General features: G+C 29.8%; 3 protein-coding genes across 3 annotated transcripts; 2 read left to right on the forward strand and 1 right to left on the reverse strand.

The window, feature by feature from the left end:
• Nucleotides 1-928: 928 nt before the first annotated feature.
• On the reverse strand, nt 929-2,754 carry LOC123295932 (acid phosphatase type 7-like). Its single transcript, XM_044877394.1, has 4 exons — nt 2,336-2,754; nt 1,864-2,072; nt 1,703-1,800; nt 929-1,622 (listed from the first exon to the last, which is right to left on the reverse strand). Exons 1-4 carry the CDS (start codon nt 2,634-2,636, stop codon nt 929-931), a joined length of 1,302 nt encoding a protein of 433 aa, XP_044733329.1. The 5' UTR covers nt 2,637-2,754.
• Nucleotides 2,755-4,370: 1,616 nt separating this feature from the next.
• On the forward strand, nt 4,371-6,019 carry LOC123295581 (acid phosphatase type 7-like). The gene is made up of 4 exons (XM_044876985.1): nt 4,371-4,722; nt 4,889-5,097; nt 5,163-5,260; nt 5,326-6,019. The coding sequence occupies exons 1-4, from the start codon at nt 4,428-4,430 to the stop codon at nt 6,011-6,013; spliced, it is 1,290 nt and encodes a 429-aa protein (XP_044732920.1). The 5' UTR covers nt 4,371-4,427; the 3' UTR covers nt 6,014-6,019.
• Nucleotides 6,020-9,864: 3,845 nt separating this feature from the next.
• On the forward strand, nt 9,865-12,011 carry LOC123295933 (acid phosphatase type 7-like). The gene is made up of 5 exons (XM_044877395.1): nt 9,865-9,965; nt 10,119-10,357; nt 10,426-10,634; nt 10,698-10,795; nt 11,324-12,011. Exons 1-5 carry the CDS (start codon nt 9,865-9,867, stop codon nt 12,009-12,011), a joined length of 1,335 nt encoding a protein of 444 aa, XP_044733330.1.
• The last annotated feature ends 954 nt before the right edge of the window (nt 12,012-12,965 follow it).

The following is a 12,965-nucleotide window of genomic DNA, read 5'->3' on the forward strand; positions in this document are numbered from 1 at the left end:
TTTTATTTGTATAATTTTTAACCTTGTCAATTTGGGCTTTTATGTTATCTAAAATTTGTTTTTTTTTTACTACGTAATTTGATATAGCTCTTATGTAGAAAAATGTATTTTGTCAATTTATGTCACTTGGATTTTATTAGTTCATGCGATACAATATAAATCACCATTATAAGGGAAAATTGGTCCATAAAATTGTATATACAGAACTCCTTTGGGTGATCGGGTCACTAATGGACTTAATAATATTGTAAATCTAACGCTGTCGTCCAATACAGTGTTTTAACTTCCCACTGTAGAAAGTTATTGTAAAGGGTCCGATTTTCGAAACTTCTTTGCGTTTCATGGTTAGGATAAGGCATTAACACTAATTTGGCGAAAAAGAACGTAGGCATTTATTTCGTCGTCGATATCGCACGAACAAAAAATTATATCGACTTCGTTGAGATTTCGATCGATTTGTATTAAAAGCAATATGATCCGAAAATAATTTCATAACATTCGATCGAGCCGTTTCGAGTCGGCGAGCTTTTTCTTAAATTTTATTCTGATAGATATCGCGGGGACAAAAATTGATATCGACTTCGATGAATATCGACTCCAATCGAAGCGTATTCACGGCAATATAATTCCGTTATAACTATTTATTATACTGGGAAATTCTTCGTGTTCAGACTCTATCCACGGCTTGTTTAAAAAACATTCTAGTCTTCTAGTATTGGAACTTTTCTTTCCAGCAATTTTTCAATATCGTTAGAGTAGTATTCAACACATATTAAGTCGAAACTGTTAATTCTAATTAATCAAGTAGCCTGCCAAATTATCGTTAACTGAGCTTCTTACTTTTAAAATTATTAATAAAGAAAAAGAAGGATGTAACACCACAGTTTTAAAACAAAAAGAGTAAAATGTTTAAGATATTTATTAATCACTATTTCTCAGATTTTAAAAAAGAATCATGTGAATCTTTCACTACCCAAATGGCATCAATTATTTTGCCTTGGTCAATCGAAACAAAGTCCATATACAAGTGAGTGTGATTAAATACTTTTAAAGTACTGTAACCATAATCCCTGGACCGAAATGCTGAATATTCAGGTGCTGGAATAAAATTATTATGCCCCTCTGAACAACCTGCTGATCCGGTTGTTACATGAACCGGTGCTTTAGGATTCACATAAGGAAATTCCATGCTACCATTCATTACTGTATAATTATAAACTGGATAAAACCGTTCGTATATATGTTCATGGGCCCAAATTTCCATATCAACACCATATTTATAAAATACGGATTCCAGACCATATTTTGGTGGCTCACCAATTCCAATACGAGTTGCTGCTTTCTTAAAATTACAGTCATCTTTGTCGTCACTGGTACAATACATCGGACGATGCGCCAAAACAATAATCCATGGATGTTTATCACGATTTTTAGGCCTTGTTGCTTCTTCTAAATCTTTAATTATCCATTTATATTGTTCTTCTGGTCCAGTAAAATATTGTGGATAATAATAAAATTCTGATGAGAAGCAAATAAAATGTATAGGTCCAATATTTACGCTGTAATACAATCCGTCATTGTCGCCGGGCATTGTAAATCGTTCTTTGTAGTGGCTAAAATTACTATAATTTTGAATAATTAGTTTCGTTTCAAAAGGCAGTTAAAAAAATTTAAATACATGTTTCTACAATAATATACTTACTAAGCCTCTTCATGATTTCCAACTGTAGTCATATATGGTACATAAGCAGCAACAGATTCAATTTGTCGCATAAATTCATCACCAAATTGTCCATCATCCTAAAACAAAACCGAAATTTCAAATAAAATAATTATGCGTGAAAAAATCAAAAGTTAATTTACCATATCCATGTCGTATGAAAAATCACCATTATGTATTATAGCATTATATAAACCATCTTGGGCTTCCTTTTGTAATTGAGGAAGTGATCTACCCTCTTCATTACCCAAGTCACCATAAATAGCTATGTTTGGTATCCAATTATCACCATCAGGGAATGTTTTAAACCAAAATATAGGCGACCATCCTTGTTCTCCACCACATCGATATTCTAAAAACAAAACAAAATTATTTGCTATTCTTTTCCTAAACAATGTGCGCCGTTTGTATCATTAATATGAATACTATTATTTGTAAAAAAGTTGAGACTCCAAACTTTGGAGTCTCATAAACATAGCTGCAAACTGATTAAGAAGCCAATAACACAAGAGATCGATAATTAAATTCTTGGACTATGTGTGTTTTTTTAGATTCTTTATAAATTAAAAATAACAAAGAAATTAGTCATAAAATTATCAATAAAAAAATAATTACTGTAAGTAGTATTTGCTTTTAAATCGGTTAGTGTAACACGATGTACATATTGTGCTCTCTTTGCTTTTCCACCATCCACAAATTTTTTTCGATAGCCCACAGATCGTAAATTAATTTTATCGACACCATATTCAACAATACTTTTACCAAAGGTTTTATCGGGTGTTGACCAAGTAACAATTATATCACGACTATTATCACTCAGCGATAAATGTATTTGTTCCGGTTGATATCGAACGTAACCGTAAACTGCTAAACTAAAATAAGTTATGCTTAGTAAAAAGCGATAACAAAACATCATTTCTTAAATATTTTAGTTGAAAGAGTATATAAATTATCGCCCGAACTTATAAAATATTATTTTAATTGAAAATAATATGATGTTTAGGTTATCAACAATGACAGATCAGGATAATTAAATCAATTATATTATTTTTAAACTAATGATAAACATTTAAATAACAATTTATATGAATACTATACTTTGTTTTGACTACCATTTTGTACCTTGATATTGAATTTTTTTTTTTATTAGACACTTTAAAATAATTTAATTTTTGTTGTCTTTATCGATTATTACAAAATCAATTGTTTATATTATTATAAAAATTAAGATATTCTTAAGATAAAAGTTGTATCATATACTTAACGATAATAGTATGGATGTATAGGGAATTCAGGTTAATATAATGTTTCAATATACACACATTTCGAAAACATTTGTTTGCGTTCTTTAATCTTCATTGTTACTAAATATTGTTAACTTCTATTCGCGTTTTTGCAAAAAAAAAAAAAACGGAAAATAGAAGTTATTGTAAACAAATTATAAACAAAATTTTAATCCTCTCCTAAATTTGAGTTTTACGTTTCTGAATACGTAGATTTCAAAAACATTAACAAAATTCTATTTATAATTCTGAAACTGTCGGAGATTGAAAGTTGAAATGGTGTAAGTATCCAACGAGGGCCAAAATTTATTCAATGATTACGGTTACGGGTGGGTACCAAAACTTTGCTGGAATTTGGATTGATATTAAATTATTACAAAAAGTTTTGTTTTCAAGATAATATTTTAAATATTTTGTAAATTTTACTTTATACTTTTTCATTGTTATCATGTTTACATATTTTGACATTTAATATGGCATACAGTTTACATGCTTTTTTTATTTTGATAAAGTCAACTCAAGTGGTTATTGATAAAAATAATGAGAGCACAAACATAAAAATTAATCTTTATACTAAACAATGTATTTATACAATTATCAATTAACTGATTTTTTACTATACACGAGCATAACAATTGGAAAGTGATCAACACAGCTTGGATTGTTTTACCCGTTCAGATTAGAATTTCTTACATAAATAAATAGGCAACTATATTGAACATCAAATGTTGTCAAAAAATCCCCCTTGAGCAAGGCACTTACTATGAACTATTTTTTTTTTTTTTAAATAGCGTAAATTAGGTACTATTTGAATTATTTCTATTTCTATTATGATAACATGTATTAATAAAAAAATAATAATTTATTGCAATATTTGAAACAAAATAGCATTTGTTTAAATATTATCATTATTACAAACAATTATTTACAAGTTTGACGTTAAATTAAACAATTATTTACCAGTTTGACGAAGTTAAGTGCAATGTCTAACCATTTTAGTTTGTTAATAGTCAATAATAATCACAAATAAACACGACCTTAAAGGTAATCCACACGATTTACAAGTCCTAAACACTAAAATAAACTCAGTACAAATACATAAAAAAATCAGAAAAGCAAATACGTTCTTATTAACAACGGAGACTAAGTTTACGAAACAATTTAATAATTTCTGATTCGATAATATATTCCTTGATCGAATTACACAAAAATATATTTATATAGAGGAAAGAAATATATGCTACGACACTGGTAAATTGTTCGGGTAAATATTAAACAAAGCGATAAAGGTATTGAAAAAGCAATTCATTTATATAAATTGCATAAACCTTCATAATTATAAGCATTACATACCTGCTATAAAATTTTAAAACATCACGAAGTGTAGAATCAACAAATTTTTTTTATTGGGCTTCAATATCATTATGTTTTGGCTCAGTTTAGTACTAGTATTAGTTAACTTTAATTATATACAGAGTTATGTAAGATATCAACCCGAACAAATTCATTTGTCGTTAGGTGATAATGGAAGAGATGTAGTTGTTACATGGTCCACTCCGGATGTAGTTGGTGAAAGTATAGTTGAATATGGAATCGGAGAAATTACCTTAAGAGCTATTGGCAATCCAGGGGGTGTTTTTACTGACGATGGAATCGAAAAACGTAGACAAGAAATTCACCGTGTTAAGATATCAAATTTGGAACCAAATACTATTTATAGTAAGTACTATTATTATACCTCGGGTACTAAAGTCAATTTTTTTTTTAATTTGATTTATTTTTGAAGGATCGTGATAGACGTGCAAATATTTCATTGATTAAACTTTAAGCACGCCTCACTTATAACATCGCAATAGTCAAGGTTTTTTAATTTTCCTCATTTTAGAATATCGTTGTGGAAGCAGAAAAGGCTGGTCTTCGGTATATTGGTTTAAAACACTGCCAGCAGGTGATTCTTGGATACCCAATATTGCTATTTATGGTGATTTAGGTAACATCGAAGCTATTTCACTACCTCAGTTACAAAAAGAAGCCCAAAACGGGATGTATCATGCCATTTTTCACATTGGTGATTTTGCTTACGATATGGAAGTTGTATGTTTGTTTTTTACATAACTCTCCGCTTGTATTTTGATAATTAACCATTTACTGTTTTGTAGGATAATGGTCGATATGGAGACGAATTTATGCGACAAATTGAGCCAATAGCCGGATACGTGCCTTATATGACATGCCCTGGAAATCACGAAAGTGCATAGTAAGTTATTTAAAAGTTATTGTCCTACGGTAAAAATGTTAATTATTAGCGAATGTTTTTTTCAGTAATTTCAGTCATTATAGAACGCGATTCACAATGCCTGGTGGGAATCAAGGATTATATTACAGTTTAAATATGGGACCTGTTCATTTTATATTCTTTTCATCTGAAGTATACTATGACTCACAATATCCGGGACCTCAACGCCAATACAATTGGATTGTAGATGATTTAAAAGAGGCTACTAAACCTGAAAATCGTGCTAAACGCCCATGGATTATTGCATTAGCGCATCAACCAATGTATTGCACCAGTTTTAATCAAGATGATTGTACAGTAAGTAGAACAAAAACCCGTGTTGGAATGGGAAACCCACCAAAGTATGGATTAGAACCATTATTTTATGAAAATGGTGTTGATATGCAAATTTGGGCACATGAACATACTTATGAACGTTTTTATCCCATCTATGATTATAAAGTCTTGAATGGAAGTATCGATGAACCTTATGTGAATCCAAAAGCACCCGTGCACATCATTACTGGTTCTGCTGGATGTGAAGAGGGTCATGACTTTTTTACTCCAAAATCTCCAGAGTGGAGTGCTTATCGGTCACGTGATTATGGATATAGTAGGTTGAAAGTGTATAATAATACACATTTATATATGGAACAGGTTTCAACTACAGCTGACAAAGTAATTGATGAATTTTGGATTATTAAAAATAGTCATGGTCCTTACAATTCCCTTTAGTTTATTTTGTACATATCACATATTTTCTAATAAAACTTCGTTTTTATACTTTACAAATAATTAACAAATTTAAATCAAGTAACTGAAAGCTTTTGATTGTTACGACATGATCACAAATTCATTTATAAAATTTTTGTTCAGCAGCCCATTTAAGAAGGGCTGCCAGAAAAATGCTGTTACAGAAAGATTCCGTTACGGTGAGTACAAGGATATTGCTTTTTGTCAAGTTGAAAGCTATAAATTTCAATCACTATATCTCTCCATTGTCAAACATTTCTTACTCCCTTCACTTAACTTTTCACTATTTATTTACAAATCTATATCCATTAATCAACACATAAATATAGTTAGTCTATTCGGTGAAGTAAAACCTCCCGAATAATACTTCTTAAATTCTTGATGTTAAGATACTAAAACCCTTAAACTCTTTGGTGAACTAATCCCATAATCCATGCAAGTTAAATATCTAAGAATAACAACCGTAGATGTTAAAATTATATGAAATCCTCAATTCGACAGCATAGCCCTGAGAGTGACAGTATCCCTGATATAAATCGAACACGATCCTATTGTTGGGTGTATGATCTAGAATAATGCCAACAGGATATAAATTTAAGAGACCATTTTAAATAAAATTATTCGGCAAATGCCGCGTCGTCATTGAACAACAACGTTATTCCTTTTGACAGACAAGATAGAATCTGATCCTCGAGCGAATCCAAAACTGAAACCGAAGAATGCTCAGGAATATAATCTTAATAAACGAGAATAGACATCTTTTTAAGCCTTGGTAAATATGCCTCGAAGTTCCAAGCTTAAGTGCATGCCATCTATCATTTTCAATCAAGAAGGACAGGAGCTTTAAAATTATCCCAGAAGCACAACCTATAGGATTAAAAAAATTCTAAAAAAATTTACTCCATCACGATTTTGAGTTATAAGATGAAATATTGCAGATATAACTAGGACGATACTTAAGTTTTTAGGACGAGGAAAAAAGTTTTTGTATATATTAACTTTCCCCAACCATAATTAGAAAAAGGCTTTACTTACCTCTACGAGAGACCCATCAAAAAAGTCCAAATAATGTTTTTTTTTTACTGTCCAGAACAGCATTCTCCCTGTATTATATAATTGCCGCATTTACGCTAACTAATATAGCCCGGTGGCTATACTCACAGTAAAAATTTACAATTATCAACTGATTTCTAAAAAGAAAAGCTAGCCGTTTCATCCTCGTGTAAAAATATTCATATAAGAAGAAAAAAAAAATTTATAATATAACTTTTCTTTTAATTTAAATATTTCCCACATTAAGTTGTAATAGGTTTTATTGTATATTTTATAGAATTGCCATTGCATTAACATTAACGAAATACTATAAGCAAATATTATTGGCGTCTCATAAAAACATTTCAATTATCTTTCATTTAACAATACATCAGAATAATAATTATTATCAGTAATCAGTCGATAATTTTATTTTTAATTTTGTTGGTAAATAACAAATCTGTGCTAATATAATAACTATTGTATTAATTTTGTAAACACCAAAATAAAATAACCAGTGTCGGATCTAATTTTCGGAGGCCCATGGACCAGAAAAAATTTTGAAGGTCTTTGTCTTCGTAGGAATTCAGGATTTTCTGAATAACTAAAGAATTTGTTTCACAACGATTCACAATTTTTTAGCCTTGCTTTGATTGCCTCTGTCAATTATGTTAAAACTAAAATCAAAATTAAACTGATTTTATATTTACCCAATTGTTGTTAGTTAATTTATGTCAACAATTTTAATTGCGTAAGTGTGTTCTGTTGAATTTGCCACACTATCCATAAAAATGTAGAAGTAAACTTGATACCATAACAAAATTTGAAAGTTAAATTAAAATTGATTAAAATATTAAGAAGTTATAAGTATATTCAAAGATTGTTGCCCGTCTCTTTCTTACAAAACATAACTTTATATGTAATCTCTATGGCGATACTCAAGAATGACGTCACTTTTAAAGTATCTTCGTCTTTGTTTAATCAGGAGTATTATCATAATTTTTTATAAAAAATCTGTAGCACCCTTTTAAATATGGCTTCATAAGGTACTCGGGCCTATAAGGCTTGTTCACTTCAATACAATATATGTGATGTAAGATACGAGTAAACCAGTTAAATCTCAATTTGCCCATTTTTTTACGAGGAAAGTACTTGTAATACTGCAAGATAGGTATAATCGAATACGCCAGTAAAATCTTACAAAAAACTAGATAGAAAAACTAAAATAGCAAAACCAGACAATGTTTTTTCACCTATTACGCAGGTAGCACAACTTTTTTTTGCTTACAAAATTTAAAATCACTATAAAGAGCCTCTATAATCTATAATCAATATCGTTTCAGTGAACTCAAATTACTATGAAGCCAACATTGTAAATGTTTACCAGTTACATGTGACTCTCAAATATTGTTAAAAGAAGGTACAACTTTTGCGAGTCTGCAGATCTGAGATGACAATCAAACAACTTTTTCACTATTAATAAATGGGTTATTCCTCTACTCTTATTGCTAGTTTCTAAATAAGCTAATAAATAAGCTCTTAATGAATGTTAAAAAAGAGTTTTAATGTAACTTAAATGCATACAATTGATTAGTGTTTATAAAGACTATAATCCATCGTGTTCATTCAATAATGTGCTATAACAATCTTTGTCATATTTACTAAGAATAAACTTTTACAATTAGATTAAATCAAAAAATTAAAATGGGGACATACAATGAGTTCATTTGATCAGATATCTGTTGACAATGCCGTCTATTAATTTATCTAAGCACCTAAATAAGCATAATAATTAATTAATTAATTAATTATACATTAATTATAAATAATAAGTATTCAATAATAATATACAAAACTATACACACCATATCGTAGCAATAGGAGTTATTATGAGGAGACACCCACAACTCAAAATTTTAAAAATAAACCCTTCTTTCTTCTTTACATCCAAACAAAAATTATTTAATTTATACAAAGAGGTAGATTTTCTCTCAGAAAGGTTTATATACAAGGTGGACTATTTAAATATTTATTGGCTAATCAGATTCGACCTAGTTCTTCGGATTTCGTTTATAGCCAATTTAGATCCTAAACAGTAAGAAATAAAGTAGCACTTGAAATTAGAAAGTTGATCTTCATAAAAAAGCTAACATTTTTCATCTAAACCATTTTTTCGAAAATCGTCAGCTTTGGAAGGAAATGCGACTTCAAAATATGTCATTATTGCATTTAATCGAAAAAAACACGCTAACTACGAAAAAATGCTTTAACTAAAAATTATCAAAGGCGATAGAGGACATTCGCCTTTTCTTTCGATTAAATGCAATAATTACATATTTTTAAGTCGCATTTAATGCGAAAGCTAACATTCTACAATTTTTCTTCAAGTAATTTTTGACTGGTTAGCTAAAAAACGAGCTGTAAACCATTATCGATTAAAATGGTCCATCCTATATAACTCAAGAGCCAAAACCTATCAAAATTTCGTGCATTCGACTACCTCTATTAATATATATATATATATATATATATATATATATATATATATATATATATATATATATATATATATATATATATATCAAAAAGGCAGGCCATAAAAATTTATCATGAATGTAACGTTCAAAACACCATTGTTCGCGTTATAATTACAGTACCTACATGCCATTTTGTTCAAATATTTCTATTGTGGATTCTGAATGGGATATATTTTTATAACCATTTGTTTGTCAAAGAAAAAGAACAAGATCTTTCGACAGCAAATAAACTTTATCAATGGAATGTTTGTTTTGTAAAGAAATATGAAAAAATACCATTACTCTGGAAACAAGTTGCCAAATTCTGCGACACTGATATTTAAAATAAAAACAATTATTAACGATAAAATCAGTTCTGTAGAAAAGTAAATAGAAGAAGAATATAAATTCACCGCAATTTTTACTTCGATAAGAGAAATAAGTAAATTATTTCCTTAAGTAAAAAAATTGACACAAAAAATAATTATGTTTTATTCAATTTTTCTTTTACTATTAATTCAATTTCATTTTATCCAAAGTTATGTTGAATATCAACCTGAACAAATACATTTGTCGTTAAGTAACAATGGTCGTGATATGGTCGTTACATGGTCCACTCCAGATTCAACTGGTGACAGTATTGTTGAATATGGGATCGATAAAATTAATTTAGAAGCAATTGGCAAAGAAACAATATTTGTTGATGGTGGACCTGAAAAACGAAAACAAGAAATTCATCGAGTGCTCCTGCCAAATTTGAAGCCAGATACTGTTTATAGTGAGTAAAACGTGAAACTATTACCGTAGTTCTTAACAATTTTACTAATTGACTAAAAAAATTTTTAGAATACCGTTGTGGCGGAGAAAAAGGTTGGTCACCCGTCTTTTGGTTTAAAACATTTCCAGCAGGTGATGATTGGATACCCAGTATTGCTATTTATGGAGATTTGGGCAATAAAGAAGCACTCTCACTTCCCTATTTACAAAAAGAAGCTCAAAATGGAGTATATGATGCTGTATTGCATATTGGTGATTTTGCATATGACATGGAAACGGTAATTTAAACTCATATCATTTTTAAGCCTTCTGTACATCATTTTATTTTTACTATTTTACAGGATAATGGAGGCTATGGAGATGAGTTCATGCGTCAAATAGAACCAGTTGCAGCATATTTGCCTTATATGACAAGTCCTGGGAATCATGAAAATGCTTAGTAAGTAATATCCTTTCGAATTTAACGCCGTTTTAAAAAAATTTATAATATTCAAAATTCATTCAGAAAATGACAAACTATAAAAAGCTTTATTTGGGAAACTATTGGGTCTACGGAGGCAAATGTAGTCTCATATTGTAGTAAATTTAGCCTACTTTTAAAAAAATCCAGAAAAGGTCCTATCAAGAACTAGTCGTTTAGAATCGCTTTTTTAAAATAGCCTTCTGCGCTCGAGGTCACAAATTTGGATTATTCATTGGGCCAACATCATAAATAAAGAAGTCTAGGTCTGCAAAAAATCTAAAAACTACTGGATTTGGTGCAAGCTCTGATGTATACAGCTACGTTGATAAACTTTGAAATTGGGTCTACAGAGACAATTCTGATCTCATACTGTAGCAAATTTAGTCTACTTTAAATACGTTCTTTCAAGCGACAATGTTACTAGATTATTATTACACCATTTTTATTTTGGCCTACTAAGAAATTTCTTTTTAACACATATATAAAACTATTTAAAATTTTCAGTAATTTCAGTCACTATAAGGAACGATTCACAATGCCTGGCGATAACCAAGGATTATATTACAGTTTAAATATTGGCCCTGTTCATTTTCTATTCTTTTCGTCCGAGCTTTACTATTACACAGAATACTTAGGACCCGAAAAACAATACGAATGGATTATTAATGATTTGGAAGAGGCTACAAAACCAGAAAATCGAGCTAAGCATCCATGGATTATTGTTTTAGCGCATCGTCCAATGTATTGTACAAGTTTCAATTCAGATGACTGTACATTTAAAAATACAAAAACTCGTGTTGGGCTTGGAATTCCACGAAAATATGGTTTAGAATCTGTATTTTATAAATATGGTGTTGATATGGAAATTTGGGCACATGAACATACTTATGAACGGTTTTATCCGCTGTATGATTATAAGGTTTATAATGGTAGCATGGATGAACCTTATGTAAATCCAAAAGCTCCAATTCATATTATATCTGGATCTGCTGGTTGCCAAGAAGGGCATGATCAATTTACTCCAAAACAACCTTCATATAGTGCTTTCCGTACTCGTGACTATGGATATACTAGATTTAAAGCCTACAACCATACACATTTGTACTTAGAGCAAGTTTCTATTAATGCTCGTAAGGTGGTTGACCAATTTTGGGTAGTTAAGGATAGTCATAAACCGTACACTATTTTATAAAAAAAATTTTTAGTATATACTTATGGAGTATTTTTATTTTATTTCCAATAAACATTTTAAGTATTTAAGTTTTTTATATGCTTATGCAAGTTGTATATCATTTAAGTAACAATTAATAAAAATATTATACTCAGTTGTCTTCTAAAAAAATATTTATAAATTAATTAGAAGATATCTGCCCGCATTACTGGGCATTTTCTGCTTTTTGAAACAAAGACTATCACGTTATATCTCTCTTTTGTTCACAATTTTATGGATTTTAATTTTTCAGAGGGGAACTTTTTTGAAAATGAAGTTTTGCCCATGATAATCCCTAACATTGTAGCTTTCTATAGGTCCAATCATTAAATTAACCTAATTTTTATACTTTTTGGATCAACAGAGATCCATTGAGCTTCATCCAATTTCAAAACAAATTGTTTTTCCCGTTTTTCTCGATTTTTTCAAAGGGGTACCCCTTAAAAAAATTGCAAAAAATCGAAAAATTTTTGTATCTCCAATTTCGATAAAACTCAGTTTATAAGGTAATTTTGACCCAAAGAGTACAAAAATCGGGTGCAATTGTTGACTGCTCGAATAGTTTTTGAGATACGGGCTAAGATTGATCCAAATATTGCGATATCTCAGAAACTCTGCATCCAATCATTAAATAAACCCGATTTTTATACTTTTTGGATCAAAATTACCCCATCCACATTTCAGCCGTCGATAAAGACAAATTAATTTTTTTATATTAATCTGACACAAGCGAAGTTTTTTACGCGTTGTTTTCATCACAAGTAATGATTTATCGAAACTATGAAAAATAAAAGTAATTGAAAAGAGTAATTTAAGCGAGTGTTATATCATTTCAATTTAAATCGATAAAAATCGCATTCGCATTTGCGAATATTGGAGATCAACATTCGCATTCGCAAAAGTGCAAAATTATACATTCGTCCCATGGCTAAGATG

Source organism: Chrysoperla carnea, chromosome 3 (assembly GCF_905475395.1).
Source record: "Chrysoperla carnea chromosome 3, inChrCarn1.1, whole genome shotgun sequence".
Taxonomy (NCBI): domain Eukaryota; kingdom Metazoa; phylum Arthropoda; class Insecta; order Neuroptera; family Chrysopidae; genus Chrysoperla; species Chrysoperla carnea.

Coding starts and splice junctions, on each gene's coding strand:
- LOC123295581 (XM_044876985.1), top strand. CDS start 4,428: ATGTTTTGGCTCAGTTTAGTACTAGTATTAGTTAACTTTAATTATATA. Junction 4,723..4,888: donor GGAACCAAATACTATTTATA/GTAAGTACTATT, acceptor TCCTCATTTTAG/AATATCGTTGTGGAAGCAGA. Junction 5,098..5,162: donor TTGCTTACGATATGGAAGTT/GTATGTTTGTTT, acceptor ACTGTTTTGTAG/GATAATGGTCGATATGGAGA.
- LOC123295932 (XM_044877394.1), bottom strand. CDS start 2,636: ATGATGTTTTGTTATCGCTTTTTACTAAGCATAACTTATTTTAGTTTA. Junction 2,073..2,335: donor AAAAGCAAATACTACTTACA/GTAATTATTTTT, acceptor TTTTGTTTTTAG/AATATCGATGTGGTGGAGAA. Junction 1,623..1,702: donor GGAAATCATGAAGAGGCTTA/GTAAGTATATTA, acceptor TCAAAATTATAG/TAATTTTAGCCACTACAAAG.
- LOC123295933 (XM_044877395.1), top strand. CDS start 9,865: ATGAAAAAATACCATTACTCTGGAAACAAGTTGCCAAATTCTGCGACA. Junction 10,358..10,425: donor GAAGCCAGATACTGTTTATA/GTGAGTAAAACG, acceptor AAAAATTTTTAG/AATACCGTTGTGGCGGAGAA. Junction 10,635..10,697: donor TTGCATATGACATGGAAACG/GTAATTTAAACT, acceptor ACTATTTTACAG/GATAATGGAGGCTATGGAGA.